Source organism: Equus przewalskii, chromosome 2 (genome assembly GCF_037783145.1).
Source record: "Equus przewalskii isolate Varuska chromosome 2, EquPr2, whole genome shotgun sequence".
NCBI lineage: Eukaryota > Metazoa > Chordata > Mammalia > Perissodactyla > Equidae > Equus > Equus przewalskii.
Window position 1 is genome coordinate 6,584,999 of NC_091832.1, and position 26,249 is coordinate 6,611,247.

General features: G+C 45.4%; 1 protein-coding gene across 1 annotated transcript; it reads left to right on the forward strand.

Moving 5' to 3' along the window:
* The first annotated feature begins 1,060 nt into the window (after nt 1–1,060).
* Nucleotides 1,061–14,085, forward strand: COA7 (cytochrome c oxidase assembly factor 7). Its single transcript, XM_008542676.2, has 3 exons — nt 1,061–1,228; nt 3,905–4,045; nt 12,769–14,085. Exons 1-3 carry the CDS (start codon nt 1,123–1,125, stop codon nt 13,215–13,217), a joined length of 696 nt encoding a protein of 231 aa, XP_008540898.2. The 5' UTR covers nt 1,061–1,122; the 3' UTR covers nt 13,218–14,085.
* The last annotated feature ends 12,164 nt before the right edge of the window (nt 14,086–26,249 follow it).

A 26,249-nucleotide genomic window follows, 5' to 3' on the forward strand; every position in this document is an offset into this window, starting at 1 on the left:
ATGCCATTAGGGACAAGTTAATGGTGGAGCCAGTTGGGAAGCGTTGCTATAGGTGATGGCAAACCATGGATTGAGCTCCTCTGAGGTCTCTAGACTAGGGCTGGACGGGATTCCAAGATGGATAGGAACTGACTCTTTGGAGGGTTTTCAGTCTAGGTTTTATGGAACTGATGATTCTGAGCAGAACAAAGCAAAACCAGGTGACGTTCCTCTCTCTTGCCCTCTCCTTGACATGTTCCTCTTATACCTTATTATTTTATTTAATATTTATTGCACTTCCTGTGTGATCTTGGACAAGTTACTTAACCTCTCTGTACCTCAGTTTCCTCATCTGCAGAATGCGGATAATAATACCTACCCCATAGTGTCACAGTGTCATCGTGAGAATTAAATGAAAATTGTATAAAGCTCTGAGAGCCTGAAACAAAGTTTAGCACTGTTTAAGCATTAGCTATTATAACAGCATTATTACTACACCGTCTACAGCTGCTGCGTTCCACTCATCATCTCCCACAGCCATTCATTCCTTAGGTCATTCGAGTTGCGGGCAGGGCTAGTTCTGGGAGGAATACTACGCAGATGAACCAGACTTCTCATTGCACTTGTACAAACTTACGAATATTGGTTTGTTCAGCTACACCTGGCACATAGTGGGTGCTCAAGCGCTTGCTGAATGAATAACAAGCGTCTTCCTACTAAACTGCAAGCTCTTTAAAGGCACGGACCATACTTCCTAGCTGTTGTATTGCTAGAACCAAGCACTTGGTGAGGCACACAGTAGGCGCTTAGGGATTACCGAACTAACGAACCAAAGGATAGAGGAAGGATAAATGACTGCAGGCAGAAAGTCATTAAGGCCACAAAGTTGGCACAGATGAAGCGCTGCAGAAAGACCGCCACCAGCTCTAGGAATGTGCTGAGCAGAAGAGACGCCACGCCCAAAGACCTTAACAGCGCGGAGGAAGCCGGGCCGCTGCCCTGGCCTTCCCGAAGGCCCCCGCGAGCGCCGACCTCGGCGGCACGCCCCGCCCCCGGCCCCGCCCCGCCGGCTCACGTGACCACGGGGGCGTGCGCGCGGCCCGGGCGGCGCGGCGGCGAGACCGCGGCTTGGCAGCCGGGGCCATGGCTGGTGTGGTGGACTTCCAGGACGAGGAGCAGGTGAAGTCCTTTCTGGAGAACATGGAGGTGGAGTGCCACTACCAGTGCTACCGCGAGAAGGACCCGGATGGTGAGCGCCGCCGCACGGCCGGGGCACACGTGGGGCACGTGGGGGAGGGGCGGGGGCTGGACGGGGCACGCGGGCGACCTCTGAGGGCGTCTGGAAGGCTCTGTGGGACCCTGACGACCTTGTGTGCGTCGCGGAGGGGCGGAATGGGTTCCACGAGGACTTGCGGGGCTCGCAGAGAGAGAACGCTCCGCCGGACCGAGCCTGGAGGCCGGGGCTGGGGAGGAGGAGGGCAAGTGCCTGGACCTTCAGGGTGGAGGGACTGGGGATGCGTCAGAGAACAGATAAAATCCCCTGTCTCCATGGAGCTTACATTCCAGTGGGGACAGCTGGACAAGACACATAAGCCAATAAATGAAGTAGTGTGTCGAAAGTGATATATGTAATGGGAAAAAGAGCTGACTGGGGTCTCGGGAGTTGAGTAGGGCACTATTAAATTGAGCTGTGAGGGGGAATTATTGAGAAAGTGGCCTTTGAAAGAAGGCTTGAATAAGGTCGGAGAGATCTGTGCCAGGCAGAGGTAACAGCTAATGCAAAGGCCCTGAGGCATGAATGTGCCCCGTGTGTTCTGGGAACGTTGAGTTGACTTGACTTGAGTGTGTGAGTGGATGGTGGGGCCCCGAAGGGGCCACCCCGAGCAGCCAGTACCATTGGGTGATTTTCTTCGTCGTACCTTATTTTTATGACGGAAAAAAAAAGTGGCAGCGGCCCTACCTTCTAATAGCTTGAGTCTAGTTTCCAGAACATGATATAGCTATTTCGTGAAGCTGACACAGAGTTGCTTGTGGGTATGATGGTTTAAAAAGAACCCAGGATTGTTCTCTAAGGGCTGGCCCATGTCCTGAGTGCGCGGAGAATTCACAGGAGTTGGAGTCACTGAGGAGCAGGATGGTTGGGGAAGACTTCTGGGGGAGGTTGGAAGGAACAGGCAAGTGTTGGTTAAGTGGAGGAGAGGGTGGGAGGGGAAAATGCTGTCTTTTGGAGGTTGAAGTAAGAATGTAGTCAAAAAAAAGATTGAAGAGGGAGCCTGGGCCACAATGTATCAGGCCTTGAATGCCTCGGTAAGGCATTTAGACTTTATTCTGTAGGCAGTGGAGAGCCACCTGTGTTTTGAGGAGTGAGTTCATGGTAGTGTACTCTGGGGAATACACTGAGCAATGGAGTGGGGAAGGGTAGGCATGGAAGGATTGTCCGTGGCGCTTTACAAGGGGAGTCTGAGAGGAGGCTCTGGTTACTGTAGCTACTGGTAAAGTAGTTTCCTTCAAAGCCGTCATCATGCTCACATGGATTACTGAAATAGCCTTCTAACCTGACTCTGCATCCTCACTCCCTTGGAGTCTGTTCTTTACTTGCAAACTGATGTTTTAATTTTAATTTTGTTATCTTACATGTTTGTTTATTAGATTTTTCAATAACAAAAATAACATGTTTGTTATCAGTGCTGGACTGTGTCCCTTCATGCGCTTAACTTCCTCCGTATTCATCCAGGCATCTACAAACCTATTTACTACAGTAACCTTTTAAAAATGCACGTGGAATCATGTCACTGCCCTTCGTAAAACTCCAGTGGTTTGCTAGTGACTTGGGATAAAATCCTAACTCCTTCATATGTTCCACAAGGCCGTGTGATCTGGTCCCCGCCTTCCTCTGCTTGTTTCCTGCCCCTTTCCTCCTTGATCCAGCCACGTATACCTTATTTGTGTCAAGCTTATTCCCTCTTTTGGGTCTTTTTATTTACTGTTCCTGTGCCTGGGACTTTCTGCCCCCTTCTCATTTCATTCTCTTTAGATAGTAGTTCATTCCTGTCATTCACATCTCAGCTCAGCCCTCACAGCCCTCAGGGAGGCCCTCCCTGACACCCAGCTGTGTTAACCATTCCCCCAACATGCACGGCAAACCATCTTATCATCCTGTTTGATTTCAGTCATAACATTTATTACTATAAGAATACATCTTGTTCACCTATTTACTTATTTATTGTGTTTCCTCCTCTAGAATGTAAGTTTTAGGAGGGCAAGTGACTGCATTCCCAGCATCTAGAACAGTGTCTGATAGATGCACATGGATGCTCGAATATTTGTTGAATGAAAGTGAACGAGAGATGAGTGTCGTGGTGGTTGAAGAAGAAGGGACAGAGGGGAGAGATGTTAAGGAGAGGCTTGCTGGGACTAGAGACTGCCAAGGAAAGAGGGTATTTCCAACTCTGGTAGCTGCTGTTTCTACTCTATCTCCAGGGTTCCTGTTCCCAGCCTCGCCAGGGAGTAAGGTAGCCTTCTGCCGAGACTAGCCCCTGGGCCCTTTTGGTTTGCAGTATGTTACTGCTAAACTTCCTGAGAATTTCCGAGGCTAGCAGAGTTTCAGTCATGGAAGTCAGTGGGTCTTTGGGCCTGGCTGAGGGGGAGCAGAAGGATGCTGTCAGAAGGACTGGTGAGTGGTGGACCCAGCGCAGTGGCTGAGGTCTCCCCAGTTGGAACATTGCTCAGTCCCAGGCTAAGGGCAGACGACGCCATTTGTAGAATACTGAACACCACCTGCATTCCTTGGGAAGGTCACCTTGCCACACCTCGGGAGGAGAGAGGCTGGTCCTAAATAAGACATTCTGGCCCACCACACGTGGACCCTGCCCGCTGCCGAGCAGCAGCCCCGGACGTGGAGAATAGCCTTCCCCTTTCCTCACAGGTTGCTATCGGCTCGTGGACTATTTGGAAGGGATCCGGAAGAATTTTGATGAGGCTGCCAAGGTGTTGAAGTTCAACTGTGAAGAGAACAAACACAGCGATAGCTGCTACAAACTGGGAGCCTATTATGTGACTGGAAAAGGTAAGGAGGCTCTTGCTTTCTTTGGTCCCTGTCATTGATGGTAGTGCTAGCATCAGGTTCCTGGGCCTGATACTGAGGCCTCTATGCAGAAGGGTCCTCACAGGCATTGCAGAGGCACTTTGTAGGAAAATTTGGAGACGAGTTTGGCAGAGTGATGAGGGGAAGAGCACAGCAAGTTAGGCAGCCCTTAGAGAGTCCTGTTTGCAGGTAGTGAGACCTTGAACCAGCCACTTTAACTTTGTACCTCACTTGTATTACCTGTAAAATGGAGAAAAAATAGTACTTGCTTCATAGGGTTATTGTGAGGGTTAAATAGGATAATGTAGGTAAAGGCACCACCATGTGCCTGGCACAGAGGAGGGGACCAATAATTAATTCCCTTCTGTTTATCTTTTCTTCTCATGTCCTGGTTGCAGTTATCACTAGAATAGTGAGTAGTGTTGAAGCTATCTTTTGCTAAGTAACAAGTTATCCCAACAAACATTATTTCACATAGTTTATATAGGTTAGGAATTCGGGAGTGGCTTAGCTGTGTGCCTCCAGTCTCTCATGGTTGCAGTAGGGACATTAACCAAGGAACCAAGGCTACAGTCATTTGAAGGCTTGACTGGAGCTGGAGTTTCCAATTCTAAGATGGCTCCTCACAAGGCTCTTGGTGAAGGCGTCTGTTCCTTGCCAGCTGTTATCAACAAACCTCAGTTCCTTGTGGCATGAATCTCTCCATGGGCTGCTTGTGAATCCTCATGCCATGACATCTAGCCCCTCTCGAGTAAGTGATCCAAAAAAGAGCAAGATGGAATCCACAATATTTTCTTTTTCAGGAAGATTGGCCCTGAACTAACATCTGCCACCAATCCTCCTCTTTTTGCTGAGGAAGACTGGCCCTGAGCTAAGATCCTTGCCTGTCTTTCTCTACTTTATATGTGTGATGCCTGCCACAGCATGGCTTGCTAAGCGGTGCCATGTCCACACCCGGGATCCAAACCAGTGAACCCTGGCCGGCTGAAGTGGGGCACGTGAACCCAACTGCTGTGCCACTGGGCCGGCCCCACCACAGTGTCTTTTATGACCTACCCTTGGATGTCACACGTTCTTCATTTCCGCCACATTCCATTTATCAGAAGTGAGTCAGGAAGTCTAGCCCACACTAAGGGACGAGAATGTAAATTCTACCCCTTAAAGGAAGGAATATCAAAGAATTTATGGGCATATTGTAAAACTGCCACAATAGGGAGTACGACCTTTGACAGGCAGCTGTTCTTTTTGCTCACTAGATCTTGAGCTTCCTAAAGATGGTATAATTCATTCATCCCTTGTTTCTGGTGCCTAGCCAAGCCTGGTTAGAGAGAGATTCAGTGAAAGTTTGATGAAGAAGATGTCTTTAAATCTCTGGAGCCGTGTGGATGATTTCCGCTTTCACATGCACATGGGTTCTGTGGTAGTCTCTGTTTTGAAGAAAGTTTAGCATCAACAGGAATATCATCGTTCCTTGGTGGAGCAGAGGGGCATTTCTTTGATCTAGTAATTCTCCTACTGTCCTTTCCTTAGGAAGTAACTGGAAATGCAAATAAAGATTATGTGCATAGATGCTCACCGAGCATTATTTATCTGGCAAAATTTTATTTTCATTAATTTATAATTTATAAGTAATACATAACTGCATATCTTATTTTTTTAAAAAACCTGTGTGCCAACAGCAGGTTAGTTAAATAAATAATATTACTTCCATTGGATGGAATCTTATTTAGCTCATTAAAAAATAATGTTTCTAAAGAGTTTTTGTTGATATGGGGAAGAGCTTTTGATATAATGTTCAGTGAAGAAAACTAAATATAAAATTATATATGGTGTGAACTCAACTATATAATACAGTGTGCAAAAAACAAACATGTTCCTAGCTATTTAGTCTCTGGATTTGTGTTTTGGTAAAGTTTTGGATTCCTTTTGTCTTTATACCATATTTTATTATATTTCCACAAGGAGAAAGTTCCTTATTGAATTAGGGAAAACAAAAGAGGCTCTGAAATTATTTTCCCTTCTCTTGTTATGTGATTAATGATTGTGTACTGAGACTTTTTTTTGCTTAAGTGCCCCTTTGTTGAGCACACTTTAGCCTCTACTGTCTGCAGTGAAGTAATGAATTAGATCTGGACCAGTAGCAGGGAAGAAATACACTAATACCTGTTATACGTGGGAGAGCTTCATAAGCATCTTCAGAGAGAGAGAGACGTGTAAAGTACTGTGGGGATTCAGTGCTGGGAGCGTATCATCATCAGGTGGTGCTGTCGTGAGGAGGAGGCATTGAAACTGGTCCTTGAAGGACAGCCTAGATTTTGTTGGGTGGAGGTGGAATAGAGTTATGTCTCAGGCAGAAAGAGGGTGAGCAGGTGTGAAAGAACACAGAATGTTTGGAGAACAGTCCTTAATCCTCTGTTAAACTGACATTCTTAAATACATTTCTCCAGGTGTTTAGACCAAAGTGGTCACAGAGGATCCTGTTAGCTGATCTTAGCTACTCGGGCTGTTTTGGATTACTGTTTAGCAGAACTTGAGCCCTGCCATATCTAAAAGCCAGTACTTTTGGCTCTCCCTGCCTAATTCTGAGGCAAAGGATTTTCCAGTCTTTTTGATTTTGCCCTTTGTTCCTGAAAACACACCCAGTGCCCTTTCTTGACACAGACTGGTTAATAACTCTCCTTTTACCAGGGATAGCTTGGGACAGGGGAAAAAGTGGGAGGCCAAAGAATCCACTTTTAGTCCTGAGCACTAATTGACGGTGTGTTATTAGGCAAGGCATTTTCCTTCCCTGAGCTACAAATTCCCCACTGACAAAATTAGAGTAATAACGTCTGCTCATACCTTGTTCATAGGATTTTTCTGAGCATCAGATGAATCGGATGTGACTGCTTTGTTAAACTGTAAAACACCAGTGTGAACAGGTCTGGTTTGTATTGGTTGCTGCAGAAGTTACTATGGCTTGCACACTTAGAGTGACCCAAGGGATGTTTTGGCGACCTGTTCATCTATGGAATCAGCTTAAAGTATTTTTGTGAACCAATCTAAATGTTCTTTGAAAGGAAATAGAATGTAACCCTGACACACATCTCTTTGATAAAATATTACACAGCCAATAAAACAGATTTAAGGTGCTGGCCCCATGGCCCAGTGGTTAAGTTCGCACACTCTGCTTTGGCAACCCAGGGTTTTGCTGGTTCGGATCCTGGGCGCGGACATGGCACCACTCATCAAGCCATGCTGAGGCAGCGTCCCACATAGCAGAACTAGAAGGAGCTACAACTAGAATGTACAACTAGGTACTGGGGGGCTTTGGGGAGAAGAAGAAGAAAAAAAGAAGATCAGCAACAGATGTTAGCTCAGGTGCCAACCTTAAAAAAAAAGAGATTTAAGAAGGGTTTCTAGTGAAGAAGGCTCATAATTATGATGTATAAAAGCAAAACGAAACTACATGGAAAACATTCTAGGAGGAAATACACCAAGAATTAAATAGTGATGGTCTCCAAGTGTGACAACAATGGATGATTTTTTTCCTCTCTATTTAAGTCTTCAATTTCCTCTTCTAAAAAGTAGGATTACTTTAGAAAAGGAAATGAAGGCTCAGATAAGTTAATGGTGATAATCGCAAACAAATACTTATCTCTAGTCAAGACTGCTCTTGTGAGCTCCAGACTGCATTTGGCTGACTGCTCACTGGAGAATTTGCTTGGAGTTCTCACAGCCATCTCAAACTTAGATCAAATATGGGACTCTTAATTGTTTTCTTCTCCCAATTTATTGTGCCCCTGTTGTCTTCCACTTTAGCAAGTGGTTTCTCCACCTAGTAGCTCATGGCCATTGTATCTTCAAAATATGTCTCAAATCTGTCCTGTCTCTCCCTGTCCTGCTACCATTCTTAATCCAAGCCACCCTCCTCTCCTGCTTGGATTAGAGGTAGGAGATAATGCAAGTCTCCAGTCTTCTTTCCATAAGGCAACTAAAATGAAATTTTAAGAATATAAACCATGGATTAGATAAAATATGTGAAGCAACTGTTTTCAGACATTGGACAACAGGCTGTGCAGTACTGTGATCCCTAAGCAAGGGAGATACGTAAGGTGTGTCCCATCCAGGATTATTTTGGTTTTCTGCCTAGAAGTACTTTCCAGATTTTGCACAGAGGTAGAAACCAAGTAGAGCGTGATGTGGTAGTCTTGCTGAACTGACCAGGCAGAAGTCAGAGTTTCTGGCCACCGAGGCAGCTGGAATTTGCAGGACAGGATACTAGAGAAAAAGGAGCTACACAGAGAAGGAGATCAAGAAATCCACATGGGGTGCTTTTCAGTCTTTGGCCCAATGATAAGCTGCACATGCATAGAGGGGGACTCTGAGAGACCTTGCAGTAAAAAGTTAGTGGGGAGCTATGTACTGAAAAGAGATTTCAGAGGTATCACAGTGCTGGGAGTGGTTTGAATTCCAACCAGCCAGAGTGGAGAGACCTCATTGGACAACACAGATGTTCATCTGAGACTCCAGAAAGACCATGTCTTAGTAGGAAGACTATTCTAGATCTACTCCAACAAAACTTAAACACAAGCCTCAAAAGGATCAGGCTGATTCGCCAGTAAGTTAGCTACCGGCCGGAATAAAACTCAACAATCTTTAAAGGAATACAACAAAATCCGGACTAAACAAAGTATCATCTACAATGCCCAGCATAAAAATAAGAAATTACTAAACAGAAAAAAAGCAGTCACTAGAAACAGACCCAGATATGACAGAGATGCTGGAATTAACAGTCAAATATCTTCAAACAGGTGTAATAAGTATTTTTAAGGGTTTAGATAAAAGATGGACATAATGAATGATGGGAAATCTCGTTAGAGAAATTGAAACTTTTAAAAAGAACCAAATGAAACCCTACAGTTGAAAAACATAATATTTGAAATGAAAAGTTCACTGGACAGGCTTAACAGCAAATTAGACACTTCAGAAGAAATTAATCAGTGAATTGAAAGATCAGTGAACTTGAAGACAGGATTATAGATATTATCTAAACTGAGGCACTGAGAGAAAAAACAAAAAGAATGGAATAGAGCCTCAGCTGTGGGGTTCAGTATCCATCAATTTAACACATGTACTGGAGTCCCAGAAAGAGAAGAGATTGAGGCAGAAAAAAATGAAGAAATAACAGCAGAAAAAATTTCCCAATTTGATGAAAAATATCAGTCCACAGATCCGTGAAGCTCAAGGAACCCAAGCAGGATAACCATGGGAAATTACACCTAGACACATTATTACCAATTTGCTGAAAACCAAAGAGAGAAAATCTTAAAAGCAGTCAGAGAAAGAAAGACATTGAGGGGAACAATGGTGAGAACAGTGACTTCTCATCAGAAGCAATGTAAGCCAGAAGAAAAAGAACATATTAAATGCGGGGAAAAAAACTGTCAACCTTGTATGCTCCTTTAAGCAAAAATATCTTTAAAAATGAAGATGAAATAAATTCATTTTCAGGTAAACAAAGGCTGAAAGAATGAGTCCTTAGCAGACTTATGTTATAAGAAATCTTAAAGGTGTTTGGGTTGAAGGAAGATGGTAACAGATGGAAACTAGGATCCATACAAAAGAATAAAGCAAACTAGAGTACGTGTATAAATATAAGACTTCTGCTGAGAAGGATTGGCCCTGAGCTAACATCTGTGCCAGTCTTCCTCTATTTTGTATGTGGGACGCCTGCCACAGCATGGCCGCCATGAGTGGTGTAGGTCTGTGCCTGGGAACTGAACCTGGGCCGCTGAAGCAGAGCATGCCGAACTTAACCACTGGGCCACAGGGCCAGCCCCAAGACTTCCTTATTTCTTAATGTCTTTAAAAGACTATACAGCAAAAATAATAGCAATATATTGTGAGGCTTATAATATATATAGAAGTAAAACAAAAAAGTAATATATATAGAAATGAAACATGACAACAATAGTCCTAAGGATGGACATGTGGTAAATGAATGAAAATATACTGTTGTAAGGTTCTTACATTTTATGTGGTATAATACTAATTTATGGTAGATTATGAAAAGGATATGTATTGTAATCACTAGATAAACCACTGAAAAAAGAAGTATAACTAAAAAGCCAGTGATGAGAATGAAGTGAACTATTAGAAATATATGATTCAAAAGAACACAAGAAAAAAAGGAGCAAAAAACATTTGGGACAGATGGGAAACAAATAAGATTGTAGACTTCAACCCACCTCTATCAAGGATTGCGTTAAATGTAAGGAAACACTCCGGTAACAGGCGTAGATTGTCAGGCTGGATTGAAAGCAAGAGCTAACTATATACTGTTTAAATATAAAGGTGGCAGGAATATATTCTCAAAAGAACTCAGAGGATATAGAGTCTATGAACTTTTCTAGAAAAATCTATGTGAAAACCAATAAAGTTAATCAAAAGAAATAATTCAGGAACGGAGAAGCTGTTATGAAAAGACTGGTGATGAGCAGAATCCATTTAGAATGAATATTGGGCTAATTAATTAGGGTTACCGGATAGAATGTAAATAATATAAAGCTTTAGGGCATGGAAACACTGTAACATTTATTGAGCACTTATTATGTGCCAGGCTCCTTGTAAGAACACATTTAAGCTTCCAACATACGGAGTAGATGCTATTGTCCTTATTTTACAGATGAGGAGAATCTTGTAGGCTTGAGGAGGTTAAGTGGTTTGCCCAAGGTCACACAGCCGGCAAGTCATGGAGCCAGGACTGGAGCCGAGGTTTTCTGGCTGCAGAGCCCAGACTACATTAACTACTATGCTGTGCTGTCTCCCTAAGTTGAAGTGACATAACCAACCAAAAGTACAAGGTGGGGAAGGGCTGGCCCTGTGGCCGAGTGGTTAAGTTCGCGCGCTCCGCTGCAGGCGGCCTAGTGTTTCGTTGGTTTGAATCCTGGGTGTGGACGTGGCACTGCTCATCAACCCCCGCTGAGGCAGCGTCCCACATGCCACAACTAGAAGGACCCACAACGAAGAATCTGCAACTATGTACCGGGGGGCTTTGGGGAGAAAAAGGAATAAAATAAAAAAATCTTTAAAAAAAACCAGTTTAAAAAAAAAAGTAGAAGGTGGGGGAGGAGAGATGAGAGGAAGTGTGAGATGCCAGTATCCTCACCTTTTCTAGTTGTGAGTCAGTACTGTCTAAAATTCCGTTAAAGAAAATAAAGAAAATAAAAACAATGATTCTAACCTTTTAATATTTTAAATAATCTCTATAACTCCAGGGGCCCATTTAGGAAATTTCTCTGTTGAAGAAATAGTCATTTGAAGTTCAGCAGGTTCTTCAATTTCACTTCAGTTTGGTTTTCTTCTGATAGATTCAAGTAAAATCTAAGTTAAAATTGTTATTTACGAATACCATATGTAATCCCATTTTTCAGAGTACTTCTATCTAGCTGTCCGTTCAGCCCACCAGCATTTAATCTGAACACGTGCTACAGACATGACTGGATTGGGGTTCTCGAAATGATGATGGTTATTTCTAGGTGGTGGATTTGGAGTGATTTCTTTAAAAAATAATGTTAAAAGATGGTTAGAATGTTTATGTTTTTAAGAATGGGTGATGGTACATGGGGATTAGAAATTTTCTGGAAAAAAAAACAAAACCTAAAGATAAAAGTGGGCCCTGTCACCACCTCTGCTTGAAGTGGCCCATCAGCAGTGTCCCATCGCTCCTGGGACTGAGTACAGGGTCCTTAACGAAATGCAGTGGACCCTGCGTCATCGGGCCCCTGCCTGCCTCTCCAGCCTCCTTTCCCCAGTGATTTCTGAGTTCCAGCCACATGGGCTCCTTTTCTCTCTCTCTTTTTTTTTTTTTTTCAAAAGATTTTTATTTTTCCTTTTTCTCCCCAAAGCCCCCCAGTACATAGTTGTGTATTTTTAGTTGTGGGTCCTTCTAGTTGTGGCATGTGGGATGCAGCCTCAGCATGGCCTGATGAGCGGTGCCATGTCCACACCCAGGATTCGAACCAGTGAAACCCTGGGCCGCCGAAGCAGAGCGCGTGAACTTAACCACTCGGCCACGGGGCCGGCCCCTCCTTTTCTCTTTATGTCTTATTCCTGCTGCCTCGAACAACCCTCACCCCATATTTTCTTTTTCTTTTCCATTATGTCACTGCTCAAATGTCGCTTCTTTGGGGAAGCTGCCTTGACCTCACCACCTAGTCTAGGTCAGAGCCCTGGTACATTTTCGTAGCACCCTGTACTTTTCCTCTGTGCACTTGTCACACTTACAATCATATGTTTATTTGTGTGATTGTTTATTTAGGCCATAAGATCTGAAAGGGCAGGGGCATTGTCTGTTCCCCAGAACCTAGCACAGTTGTTGGTAAATAATAGGCGTTTGTACGTATGTAAATTAATGAACATTTGGCAAAGTGCTTGTAAGATGCCAGGTTCTCATGTAACCCCATGAGGTCGCTGTTATTGTCATTCCCACTTTTCATCTCTTTTACGTGTTTGGGCTTCCTTGTAAGATGTCATTTGAACAAAAGATTCCATGGCTAAAAAAGCTGGAAGGTCTGTGCATTATGCCAGGCCACCTTCCTTTCATGCTGCCTTAGCTCAAAGTATGTGAACTTTATTCGAGAATCGTTCCCTAACTTTGGCCTGAGACATTCAGGTGCTCCCTGGCATGGGTTTACTTTTTTCTTCCCTTTCCTTCTTCCCAGGTGGACTGACTCAGGACCTGAGAGCTGCCTCCAGCTGCTTTCTGATGGCGTGTGAGAAGCCTGGGAAGAAATCTGTGGAGGCATGTCACAACGTTGGTCTCCTGGCACATGATGGACAGGTCAATGAAGATGGCCAGCCCGATTTGGGGAAGGCCAGAGACTACTACACAAGGGCCTGTGATGGCAGCTATGCCTCCAGCTGCTTCAACCTCAGTGCCATGTTCCTGCAGGGTGGCCCCGGCTTTCCCAAGGACATGGGCCTGGCATGTAAATACTCAATGAAAGCCTGTGACCTGGGCCATGTCTGGGCCTGTGCCAATGCCAGCCGCATGTACAAGCTGGGGGATGGCGTCGATAAGGACGAAGCCAAGGCTGAGGTGCTAAAAAACCGGGCCCGGCAGCTGCACAAAGAACGGCAGAAACACGTTGAGCCTTTAACGTTTGGGTAGTGAGGCCCACCCTCTTCTCAACAAGCAGCTTGGGGCTGGCACCTCTTATTTCTGAAGCAGCTCTTGGAGGTCAACCTGCTGGAGCAGGAAGACTTGAGACCTGGTGTCAGTAGCTCTGGTTACACAGACCCGTTGCCCCAGAGTGTCACCTACTGGGACGTAGCCTGAAATGCTTATTTCAGTCTGTTTTCCTTTATCTGGTGTGTTCTGTGAAGACACCCACGTTTATGGGCTCTTAGTTCTCATACTCTTGTAGCCTTGTGAAAAACCGCAAACTAGAGAGTCTCAGAGATTGGGGTGGGGTGGGGAGGAGAGGCGAAGAGCAGGAGGTTGGGAAAATTTGCAGCCACAGGGCCTGAAGGAATCAGACGTTATTAGTAGTTGGGAGGGTTTGAAAATCAGAAGGTAACTTGACTTACATGTTAGAGGGCTTCAGGAGCTGAGAACACTTAAATAGTTAGCACTGCCACCCTCTAAGTGGAGCCCACGCCATATGTAATCACTGGTGTGGGCTCCAGTTACAACTGTCCCCTCTAACATATGTAATCTTTGCTGTGGGCTCCCCTTTTGCCTTTAGCGTCAGGTATTTCAATAAATGCAGAGATGGATGTGCTACATGCAAGTTAAAGGTCCTTACGCTTCCAAGTTACTAAAGAGGAAACAGCCTTCCTTTAGTGGAGATGGTCACAGGTGAAAGTCAGCATCCCCCTCCGCTCACCTGGTGCTGCTCCTCATGCTGAGGGAGCAGATTATTCCCAAGGTGGCTTCAGCTGGGAATTTGTAAGCAAGGGCTTTGTGACACATTTTGTCCCTCAGAACGGAACTTCCTTAACTGTCCCTGTGAATAAACTATTTTGATTGATTAGTACTTTGTGTTATTAGTGTTTTCTCCAGCTTCTGGGTAGGGTGGAGAGACTGTTCTTCATAGTGGTTGTGACTTTTAAGAACAGTTGCTTTTTCAATTTTCTCCCTAACTTGTCACCAGGGGGCGAGCTTGTCATTTTCCTGCTGAAAACAGGACCGTTATTTCTGTCACCACCTGCTATTTTGGGGCTTCAGTTTTGCAGCTGTCCTAGAAGGAATGCTTGCTGTGTGGATGAAGGTCTGTAAGCACAGTTGATAGTTGATACAGGAGAGGGACTTCCCCAAGTGCAGAGAAGAAGCTTTGAAAGTGAATTTATTTGGGGCCGGCCTGGTGGTGCAGCGGTTAAGTTCGCACGTTCCGCTTCTTGGCGTCCCGGGGTTTGCCGGTTTGGATCCCAGGTGTGGACATGGAACGACTTGGCAAAAGCCATGCTGTGGCAGGCGTCCCACATATAAAGTAGAGGAAGATGGGCATGGATGTTAGCTCAGGGCCAGTCCTCAGCAAAAAGAGGATTGGCAGTAGTTGGTTCAGGGCTAATTTTCCTCAAAAAAAAAAAGAATTTATTTCAAAAATGTACAATAGCTTCTGTTGTGTTTAAACTCTGTAGGCCAACAAGCATATGAAAAGATGCTCCAACACCACTAATCATCAGAGAAATGCAAATCAAAACCATAATGAGATAACTACCTCATACCTGTCAAGATGGGTATTGTCAAAAACAAAGAAGTGTTGGTGAGGATGTGGAGAAATTCAAAGTCTTATACATTGTTGGTGGGAATGTAGAAATGGTGCGGCCACTGTGGAAAACAATATGGCAGTTCCTCAAAAGAATTAAACATTTAATAAACAGAATTACCATATGATCCAGCAATTCTACTTCTGGGTACATATCCAAAAGAATTGATAGGGTCTCCAAGAAATATTTGTACACCCATGTTCACAGCATTCACAATGGCCAAAAGGTGGAAGCAACCCAAATGTCTATAGACAGGTGAATGGAGAAACCAAATGTGGTAGCTACATATGATGGAATGTTATTCAGCCTTAAAAGAAGGAAATTCTGACATAACATGGATGAACCTTGAAGACGTTGTGCTAAGTGAAATAAGCCGGTCACAAGAAGACAAACACTGTACAATTCCACTTAGATGAGGTATTTAATACTCCGACAGAAAGTAGAATGGCGGTTGCCATGAGCTGGGGGAGGGGAAGTGGGGAGTTGTTTAATGGATATAGAGTTTCAATTTTATAAGAAGAAAAACTTCCGTAGATTACTTGTACAAAAATGTGAATATACTTAATATTACTGAACTGTCCACTTAAAAATGGTTAAGATGGTAAATTTTATGTTGTTTTACCACAATTTTTTAAAACTAAACATTTTAATTTTTTAAAAATGCAGGATATGAGTGTTTTGGTTATAACAGTAATATGGTCTCATGAAAGGCAGTTTGGAATGTAGCAGAAGAAACAATTATTACCTCACTATCCTTTACCAGCTACAGGCATTCTTTGGCCTAGTAGTGGTGTTTAACCATTTTTTAAGAATCGTATCTTTTCAATCTGATAATGGGTTTTGTAATTTTGAAGCATTAGGTTAACTTGATTTTCGGTGGCAGGTCCGCTAGGTTATTTTCTCTGGACCAGTTCGTTCCTGGGACCCGCAGTGCCTCCCTTTGGATCACATACTGAGGTGGGCTGGGAACAATGGAGTGAGCATCAGTAGTGTCAAAATGTTATATTTTACTAAAATGCAAAGAAAAATAATTTACTGTCCAGAAGGGTCCAAGGCCATTTCATTCCTGGGCTGCTGTGGGAAGGAATGGGTTGATAAGACCCTGCGTGACTGAGTTTCTCACTTTTGTGCAACCTTTGAGGCAAAGTTTGAAAATGGGTTTTCAGACTCTGGTCACAGCAGGAGTATCATTCCTGTGTCTTCTGGCCAGCAGGCATTTGAATCTTCGTTAGTAACTATTTCCAGTAGTTTCCCTCCATGCCGGGCTTGGGTTGGATGGTCTAATGGGAAAGAAGTTTCATAACTGACTAGTGGTTTGTGTTCTCGTTAGTGTTCTCACTGAAATCTCACAGAGCAGTGCTCAAGTGCTGAGAGAAAGGGAGGCAAGCGTCCCAGAGAGGGAGGGGGAGGCCGGAGGGTCTAGGGGTTGGGTTCTATCTTATGGGTCATGTGGAGTCACTGAAGAGTTTTGAGCAGGAGAATGAAATGATCCCATTTGGAAATCAGATGACCCTAGTGCAGAAAATGGATTGGAGGGCCATGTGGGGGTGGGGAAGGGTGCAGTCAATCGTGGGGTTAAGAAACCTTCCAGATTTCTAGCCTGGGCACCTTAGTGGACAGGCTTATTCATGTTGATTTGGAGCCTATGAGATTGATAGGGGAACAAAAAAGCTTTTTTAAGCTGTTTGGTAATTTTTAAAAAAACTTAGAAATACATTACATTTTAATTTGTTAGAGTTCTATGAAATTGCCTGAAAAATTTTGTGAGGCAGCATGGCAGAGGGAGAATGCCTGGACTTCAGAGCCGACAGCTGTGAGCAGCTCTGGATTAGTGAAAGGCATACTAAGCATGAGCGTTTAGGGCACCTAACAGAAGAATAGGAAAATATACATAAAAATTAATTTTATGTTTTTAAAAAGCGTCAGGTAATCACCTTGGGGGGAAAAAAATGAAAACTTTTTTGGCTTCCTAATGTTGATTTTGCAGTTTAGATCTCTTTTACTTTGAGTTCTACGTTAGGGTTGGGGGGCACCAGACTCTTCTTTCCGGTTCTTAGATCTAAAGGTCTTAACCTGGGTTCCCAGCTGAGTTTTGCCTTTTTTTTTTGAGGAAGATTAGCCCTGAGCTAACGTCTGCTGCCAATCTTCCTCTTCTTGCCGAGGAAGGCCGGCCCTGAGCTAACATCCAACCCATCTTCCTCTGCTCCATATGTGGGACTTACACAGCATGGCGTGCCAAGCGGTCCCATGTCTGCACCCGGGATCTGAACCGGTGAACCCCGGGCCACCGAAGTGGAACATGCAAACTTAACCACTGCACCACCTGGTCGGCCCCTGAGTTTTGCCTTTTATTGGCTATGTGACCTTGGGCAAGTTACCTGACCTTCTGGGTCTTAGTTTTGTCACTTCTTAGATGGAGGATAACAATGCCTTCTGCTAGGGTTGTTAGAAGGATTAAATAGTAGCTCTTATCATAGAATGATAAATGTTTCTTTAAGAAGATTTTTATGGGACTAGATTTTACAAGTAGATAATTATTTTTCTAAGTGACCATGTTCCTTTGTGAAGGAGACTAGCTTTTAAAACAGGCTGCTTTTGCTGCCATTCTTTTAACCTCCAGGTAGCTGATGGTGAGGCTCTGTAAGGGTATTCTCTGCTTCGAACAGCTGCAGGAGGCTGGCCTGGAGAGGGTGGGTGGGGCCTGCCTCCTGCCTCCTCCTCCTCTCTTGCCCAGTGGAGAAGGAGTCCGTGAGAAGACTTGCACCTGCTGGGGGCCCAGAGTGGAAACTATTCCCAGCGGTGCCCCTCTCCAGGCTTGAAGAATGATATTATATTACAGTTTATAAATCAGGCCTCCTCACTGTCTAAGGGGAAAGGCCGAAATTCATTGCCCAGCATGTCTCCTCACCCACAAGATACAGTGCCTGCCACCATATTTAGCCCCATCTTGTTACTAGCTTGCGCTTCTGCATCAGGGAACTGTAGTCTCTGCACCACGCCAAAAAAAAAAAAGCAACAAGAAAAACACCCAGGCTGGTTCTTACTGCCACGCATCTGTGACGCTGGTTCATCTCTCTGGAATGCTCTTCATCTGTTAAGCCTAGAAGCTGATCACACTGTGTCATCGTCTGTGTACTGATGTCTCCACTGCCCACAAGACTGAGTTCCTGGAGAACCGGGGCTTAGCCGGCTTCATCTCTCTCATCAGTGCCCAGAGTGAGGATAGGCGCATGCTGGGCCATCAGGGGCTGCTTGCTGAGATGAGCAGCACAGAGTGCTACCTTAGCAGCCTTCTGACCCCCCCAAGACACATCAGGCTCAGGCTCCTTTTCAAGCCACAGGGCTGTACTGGTTTTGAAACTGCTGATCAAAGAAAGCTCCGGTCTAAGCTGGAACTGGCTCCTGATGGATCAGTACTCTTTCTTGAGCTCTGTTGGGGAAAGCGTCTTTAAAAAAAAAAGGGGGTTGAAACAATGAAAGAAAAGAACCCAACACAGAGCCACCCTGGCACCCTAAAGTACTTGCTCAATAACTTAATGCCGACAAATCAGTAATAATATCCTCACGGCTAGAGAATCACAAGTCCTAGTATACCGCATACTTTTCTTGGAATACTAAGAATTAATGGTCTTTGCTCATCATTATAATTACTTGTTTCCGTGTTTGTCTGATTAGTCTATGAGGCTTCAGTGACAGGGACCGAGAATTCTATCCTCTTTGAAATCCTTCAGAGATTTCTCGTCCCCTCAGCAGTGATGACCACCCTCCTCCTCGGTCTCTTGGGGCACCTGCTTAAAATGGAGATCCTCGAGTCCACGTAGATGTACTAAATGAAAATCCAGATTTTCGATAAGCAAACCCCAGGAGATTCGTATGCATATGAAAGTGAGTAACCCACTCCAGTGGTCTCAAGCCCCTGCTCCTTAGCTCAGCACCACGACCTCTCTGTAGTCTGGGCCCCTCAGCTTCAGCTCTTTGCACAGCCATTCACCAGAACGTCCTGCTTTCCCACCCCTCTTGGCACAAGCCTGGCCAACTCCTAATGGTCCTTCAAAACTCAGCCCACATGTCACCTTCTCCAGGAAGCCCTCTTGGACCCCCCCAAGTTCTGTGGTGCTCTAGCAGTCCTGTGCTTCTCGCTCTCAGTTCTTTCCACCTGGTTGGGGACAGGCTGTAAGTGACTCAAGGGCATGGATTATATCTGACTCATCTCTGCTCCCAGTGCCTAGCTCAGGACCTGGTACAGATAAGGTACTTAATCTCTATTGAAAGAAAGGGAAGGGAAGGGACTCTGGGAAGAAATCTATCTTCCTGTGGATCCATTGAGCATTGCAAAGGTAGTGTTTTGGAGAAGGATCTGGATTTAAATAATTTCTCATGATTTAAATGTTATACCAATGTGTCATGTTACCTCTCTGAGCCTCATTTTCCTCATCTCTCAAGTAAGGGTAATGCTTACTTTCAGGACTAATGTGAGGGTTAAAGAGTTAAATGAGATAAAGTAGGTGAGGTGCTTAGCTCAGTGCCTGGCACATTCTAACTGTATAATAAATCGCCGGAAGACTCTTCTGGAAGGGGAACTGGGCTTGTTCTGTAAGCCCCAGAGAACAGAACGAGGCTCGATGGATGGAAGCTGCAGGGAGACTGGCCTCAGTTCATAGAGTCTGATTAGAAGAAAAAACTTTCCACGTGACAGGACGGGAAGCCTTAGGAGGAGGTGAGCTTGCTACCACAGGAGTGTGCGAGCTGAGGGTAGATGCTCACCTGTTGGGCTGACGCAGCGGGCCTGATTCTACGTGGGATTTGGGGTGAGTGTGACGGAAGATGGGAGCCTAAGGCGTTTCCACTCAGTGCCTTCCATAATGCAATATTTACTCAACCCACACTGAGAGTGTCCTCTGGGCTGGGCCCTGGCTTGGGCACTGGGGACACAGAGCTGAACCTGACAGGTTCCCTGGAACTTAGGACCTCACAGTCTATATGGTGGTCATTTATTGAGCGTCTGCTATGTGCCAGATGCCTTAATCCTCTCAACAACCCTCTGAGGAAGCTTTTATTCTCACCATTTTTCAGGCAAAGAAACTGAGGCTCTGACAGACGGAGTGGTTTGCAGAGACACATAGACCCAGTGATTAGTGCAGCTGGGATTACAATGTAGTCCTGCCTGTCTCCCAACCGCTCTTTCCACCTCCCAGGGCTGCGTGTCATCCAGATGTTGGAAACTCTGCAGTCTCAGGGAGATCCCCAGACAGCACCCAGGGCCCTTCTGGGCACCAAGTAGATGCTGACAAACGTGAGTGAAAAGGCTGAAGTCAGCTTCAGGAGGACGTGGTCTCCCTGCAGCACGCTCTGTGCCCCAGGCGCTCTCCAGCTTGGGCCATGTGGAGGGCCCAGGAAAACATGCTGAGGTCAGACCTCGCTGCTCACATGACCAGCCCAGCTGCCTGGGCCGAGGCTCCCTGAGGAAACCTGAAACCCGGCGGGGTTCCATCAGCTCCAAGAATAGCAGCTGACCCTACTCTCCCTGAGCTGGTGGCCTCGATCAGGTTCCAGGAGGCCCCAGCCGACTCCAGACATCAGTGGCAGAAGCTCTGACCTTGAGGTTGCTCTGGGGAAGGGTAATAACAGCTACATTCACTAAGGGCCCACAGTGTGCAGGGCATCTCCTGGAGCAGGGGACAACCTTTAAGAGAGGTCTCGGAAGTACAGAACCCATTTTACAGATAAGGAAAATGGGGCTCAGAGATACTGAGACCTTGCCCAGGGTCACAGTCAGTATGTAGCAGAGCAAGATTTGAGCCTGCCTCTGCCAGTGACACTGCTTCTGTGAAGAGAGAAGAGTATGCTTGAGACCTCAGAGGAGTCCTGGGCAGAGGAGACAAATTGCATCAGCTTTCAAAGTGACGTCATTCCAGCCGAGTGGGGCCCAGGCGCCTAGGAACGCAGGATTTGAGAGCCAGTAGGGCTTCTGGAGAGCATCCCTGTTGGCTTGAGCCTATTTCCTCATCCATAAAGTCAGAAGCACAGACACATGGCAGCTTCAGAGCACAAGCACAAGCAGACTTTAAAGCCAGGCAGATGTGGATTAGAATCCTGGCTCTGGCATTTCCTACCTACGAGACCTGAGACAAATCACATCACTGCCTCTCTGAGCCTCTTGCCTCAGTCATTTGTTCCACAAATAGCTTTTGAGCACTGACTATGTGCCACGTGGCATTCCAGCAGCTGGAGAGACACAAGTGAAAAAAGCAGACAGAAATCACTAGCCCTGTCAAGTTTAAATTCTAGAGTTTTGAAAAATACCTCATAGGATTGTCATGAGGATTAAATGGAGGAATGTAGAATGGAGTAGTGTGTCTGGTAATGTAACAGTCTGGTAAATGATGTGTTCAGTTTAATGGTCTGATTATTACGATGTGAACATGCCTGGTCAATGATCAGTGAAAGAACATTTAATTTGATACTGAATTCAACCCTTTCATTTAATAGAGAAGGAAACTGAGACCAGAGAGGGCATGAAATGCCTCTTGTTGCCCAGCAAGGCAATGGTAGATTTCCAGCTCCTAGTCTGTTGTTTCCAGCACCATCTACTAAACCCAGGGGGGCTATCTATGACAAAGGGAGCCAGGGAGGGAGGTGGGCAGCCTGAATCTTACAGCCAGTGAGGTCAAGGTAGGCTTATAGCTAACTGATGGACTCCAGAGCCCAGTGAACTTTGACTCTCTTTGTGTAAACACTTCCTGTGTTTCTCAGGCGTGCCAGGAGCTTCCCAGGCTCAGCCTCCACATGGGCTCATGGCAGGTTGGGCTGAAGGTGGGATGGGGTGATGAAGAGCTGAAGATACAGGGTGCTGCCCCTTGCTGGCTTCGTGGATGTGCCACCTGTGCATTTGCACAGGGCCCCACACTTGGTTTAATGCTCTGTTGTCACTGCCTTGAATTCCTTAATAACTTCTGAACAAGGCCCCTGCATTTTCATTTTTATTTCACTGGACCCCAAGGATTATGCAGTTTATTTATGTAGGTGCTGTGCTCTGGGGTGGAGGGTAGCAGGCCCCAACCTGAAATGGTTCTGGGACTTGTCAGAGGCTTGTTGATACTATGGGCCAATGGCTGAGTTGCCAACAGACAGGAAAGAAGCCAGACAAAGCCCCACCGTACAGGTCTGGCCTGTGACGGCAAATCTCTGTGACCATAAGGGGCAAGGGAGACGACAGGCTCTAAGGAGATTCTGGGGGTAGAGCTGGAGCCGACAGAGGAGCAGCATGATCTGAGGGGATTTCAGCTCAGTGTGAGGAAGACTTTCCTAACGGTCCAAATGTAATCATAATATGTCAACTATATGTCAATAAAGCCGTTAGAAATCTGATCATCATACTGGCATCATACTGCCGTACTGTGATCATCGACTGGGTGCTTACTGTGTGCAAGGAGTTATGCTAAGCACCTCACTGAAAATCTGGAGGATAGCAGAGCAGTCAACAACACCGGGTCTCGAGCCCTGCTGCCTGGGTTCTATCCTGGCTCCACTGCTTATTAGTTGTGTGACCTGGGGCAAGTTACCTGACCTGTCTGTGCCTCCGTTTTCTCATCTGGAAAATGGGGATAAGAATGTTGCCTACTTCCCAGAGTTATTGTGAGAATTAAATGAGTTTGATGCCGGCCCTGATATCAGTTCCCCTACATTAAACCCAGCATATATGGGGTTAAAACCAAAGCACTCTTTCTCTGTTTACTTCCTGGCTCCCTGGCTCCAGAATCTACTATCTGCCATGGAGACAGACACAGCCAAGGACAACCATCTGGATTCCTTATCATCTCCTTTTCCTCCCAAGGCCGAATGCAGCCTGGTGGGAAAGCTCCGACCAGCAAGGCCACTGACTTCCTCCACCTCTCTGCAAGCAGCCACATTCCTCACAAACCTTTAAAACCCCTTGCCTCCCCTCTTTTAGATAGATGAGATGAAACAAGACAAATTTGAGGGCTCACTCTCGTCTCCCAGCTGATATCATCTGAAATAAAAACCCTTTCCTTGGGGGTGGCCCCGTGGCCAAGTGGTTAAGTTCACGTAGTCCGCTTCAGCAGCCCAGGGTTTCATGGGTTCGAATCCTGGGCGCGGACATGGCACCGCTCATCAGGCCATGCTGAGGAGGCATCCCGCATGCCACAACTAGAAGGACCCACACTAAGAATATACAACTGTGTATCAGGGGACTTTGGGGAGAAAAAGGAAAAATAAAATCTTAAAAAAAAAACAAAACCCTTTCCTTGCCATAAGCCTGGTGTTCCAGTTTTTGTTGGGCACCTCTTGTGTGGCGGGTAAAGAACCTATGTTTGTAGGCGGTAACAAGTTTACACATGCAAAACACTTAGCATAGTTTTTGAGGGGCCGGCCCCGTGGCCAAGTGGTTAAGTTCACGTGCTCCGGCTCGGCGGCCCAGGGTTTCGCGGGTTCGAATCCTGGGCGCGGACATGGCACTGCTCATCAGGCCACGCTGAGGTAGCGTCCCACATGCCACAACTAGAAGGACCCACAACTAAAAATACACCATTATGTGCCGGGGGGCTTTGGGGAGAAAAAGGATAAAATAAAATCTTTAAAAAAATAAAAAATAAGGGGCTGGCCCCGTGGCCGAGTGGTTAAGTTCGCGCGCTCTGCTGCAGGCGGCCCAGTGTTTCGTTGGTTCGAATCCTGGGCGCGGACATGGCACTGCTCATCAGACCACGCTGAGGCAGCGTCCCACATGCCACAACTAGAAGAACCGACAACGAAGAATACACAACTATGTACCGGGGGGCTTTGGGGAGAAAAAGGAAAAAATAAAATCTTTAAAAAAAAAAAAAAAAAAAAAAAAAAAATAAATAAAAGAATAGTGTTTGACATAGATCTACTACTGTATATAAGTGTTAGTTATTGATTTAAGCCTCAGGACAATCCTATGGTGTAGGGAGTTATTTGCATTATGCCCATTTAACAGATATGTAAACTGAGCCTTAGACGAGGTCAGTGGCTTGCTAATCACAGAGTTGGTAAAGGGTAGAGCTGGGATTTGGCCAGCAGTCAAGGAATCTTTGAGGAGATTCCACCTTAGGAGTTAGGTCAGACTAGTTGACCTTCATGTCCAGTGTTTAGAACAGAGTAGGCGTCTGGTGAGTTTTTGTTAAATTAATCAATTACTGTTTCTTTCACCTCTGAGATTCTAAGCCTCTGGGAAATGTGTGCCCTGAAGGAGGAAAATTCAGGAACCCAGCTGCTTGGGATTTCTTACCAATTGTTGGCCTCAGCATAATTAATATCGAGTGTTGAGTAGAGCATGCTTTACCCTAGGCCTTCTGGACTCACTGCCTGTTTGCTCCCTCCTGTCATCCCTGTGGGCACTGCCCGGGCTCCAGTCTCATCTCTCCGGACTCGGAGCTCAGCACCACTGCACACCAATCCCGGTCTCTCACATCTGCACAGTCCTTCACCACATACTAAAGGTTTTCACATTCAGCGATTTGTTGCTCTGTGTGGCAGACAGCTCAGTGCTCGTGCCAGGCCTCTGAACAGAATCCAGCCAGCCAGGGCCGACTGCATGGGCAGGGGGGCGCGGTCTGGACACTTGGGGACACTCGGTGAGTTGTTGCTCTCTGGGTGTATTTGGGGATCTCCTGAGCCAAGGAGCACTGAAGGGGCCAAGCTTCTCACCAGGGAGTGTTCCCTGCTGCTCACACTTAAGAGCTCAGACTCAGAAACAGTGCTCGGGGAATGCTGTCTGAGGAAGGCAGGCCCTCGGCTCCTCTAGAAGTTTAGCAAGTATCCCTTCATGAAGCTCCAGCTACAGAGGGCTGCTGCCCTAAACCTCGTCCTGCCACAGAATCGCTTTTTCCCAAATTGTCATCAACCTATATCCAGGTTTGCTGTAGGACGTACAGCAGAGTGCCGCCACATCTATATTAAAAACAGTAAGAGCAGACACTCTGTGTCAGGTACTGTTTGAAGTGCTTTGTAAATATTAACTTTTAATTCTCACAACAACCTTATGAGATAGAGACTGTTTTTATTTAACTTACAGAAATTCAATTTTACTTGCTGTGAATAAAAAGAGACAGAGAGATGGAAAGAGAAAGACCAGTAATCTATTAAATACTATTTCACTCACTCAACAGGTGCCCCAGGATCAGAGTGTCCTGGGAGAGGTAAATCTATTTCTCCCACTGGTATCAGTCCCTATACGCCTCATAAAATCCTCAGCGTGTGCGCGTTTGGCCACACTGACTGTGATTCTAGAGTTTAAGGATATGTCTCTCCCCCAAGCAAGCCAATCTCTTCATCAGATATCCCACCAAGGAAAACGCAGTCTGCTCCCTCGCTAGAGGAAAACCGGCTGTGCTGTTGAGAGGTGCTTCTATACTCTACTTAATGGGTGATTGAAAGGCTTTCCAAGGATAATTTTGATTATTCACTATATTTTAGAACTTTACCCTCGTAAGCTTTGACTGAACTACAACTCACAAATAAGGTGACCAACCTTCTCAGTTTGTCTGGGACTCGAGGGTTCCTGGCACAGAAGACTTCTAGTGCTCAAACTGAGAGAGTCCCAGGCAAACCAAGATGAGCTGGCCACTCTGCCACAGAACGCCCCTCTGCGTCTATCGTGAGAGCTGGCTGAGGCTGTGGTCCATTGTATCATTCTTTATGAGGACGTCAGGAGAAATTCTTGTCTGGTCTTCAAACCAAGAATACTTGTATGTCCTCTAAGGAGTAAATGGTTTGTTTTTATCTCGTGAACACTGTGAACTGTGTAAGTGAATAGGTTACCCTATTTGCCTTGGCTGCTGGAATTCTTAGAGCTAAATATGTACAACACAAATTGAGCTGTGCAGGTCACTGCGTTCTGCACTTTTTGCACCATTCCAGGCTCCACTCTGTCCTACCTTGTTTTTTTCAATCTTATCTTGTCCCATCCTAAACTTAATGATCTTGTTTTACTTTAAATGTCTTTTTTGGATTAAGGCAGGGTAAAATTAAACAGTTCTTGACTTAGAGTCCATGTACTCTGCTGAGAGTCGTTAAAAATCTGAAATGTTATGCAAAATTTATATCTATATACATTTTTTTTCCTGCGGGGAAGAAGACATAGATTTTAAATATTTCTTGAAGGAGTCTATGCTCCCCAAAATATTAAGAGCCATTGGTATAAGTGAACCAAGGAACAAATAAATGCTTTTAGTAGAAGGAAGTTGGAAAGTCGAAAGTTTCAACTTTAGTCCTGATATTTAAAAATATTGGAGAGATGGTATGGAGGAATGTTGGTGGGGCACAATATCGGAATGGTGGAGAGAGGAGTGTTCGTGGGGTGGAATGCCCCATAACGGAATGGCAATGTAACTGAATGTGGTGTGCTGGAACATTAGCATGTTAGACTATTAGTATGTTCTGGAATGTTGAT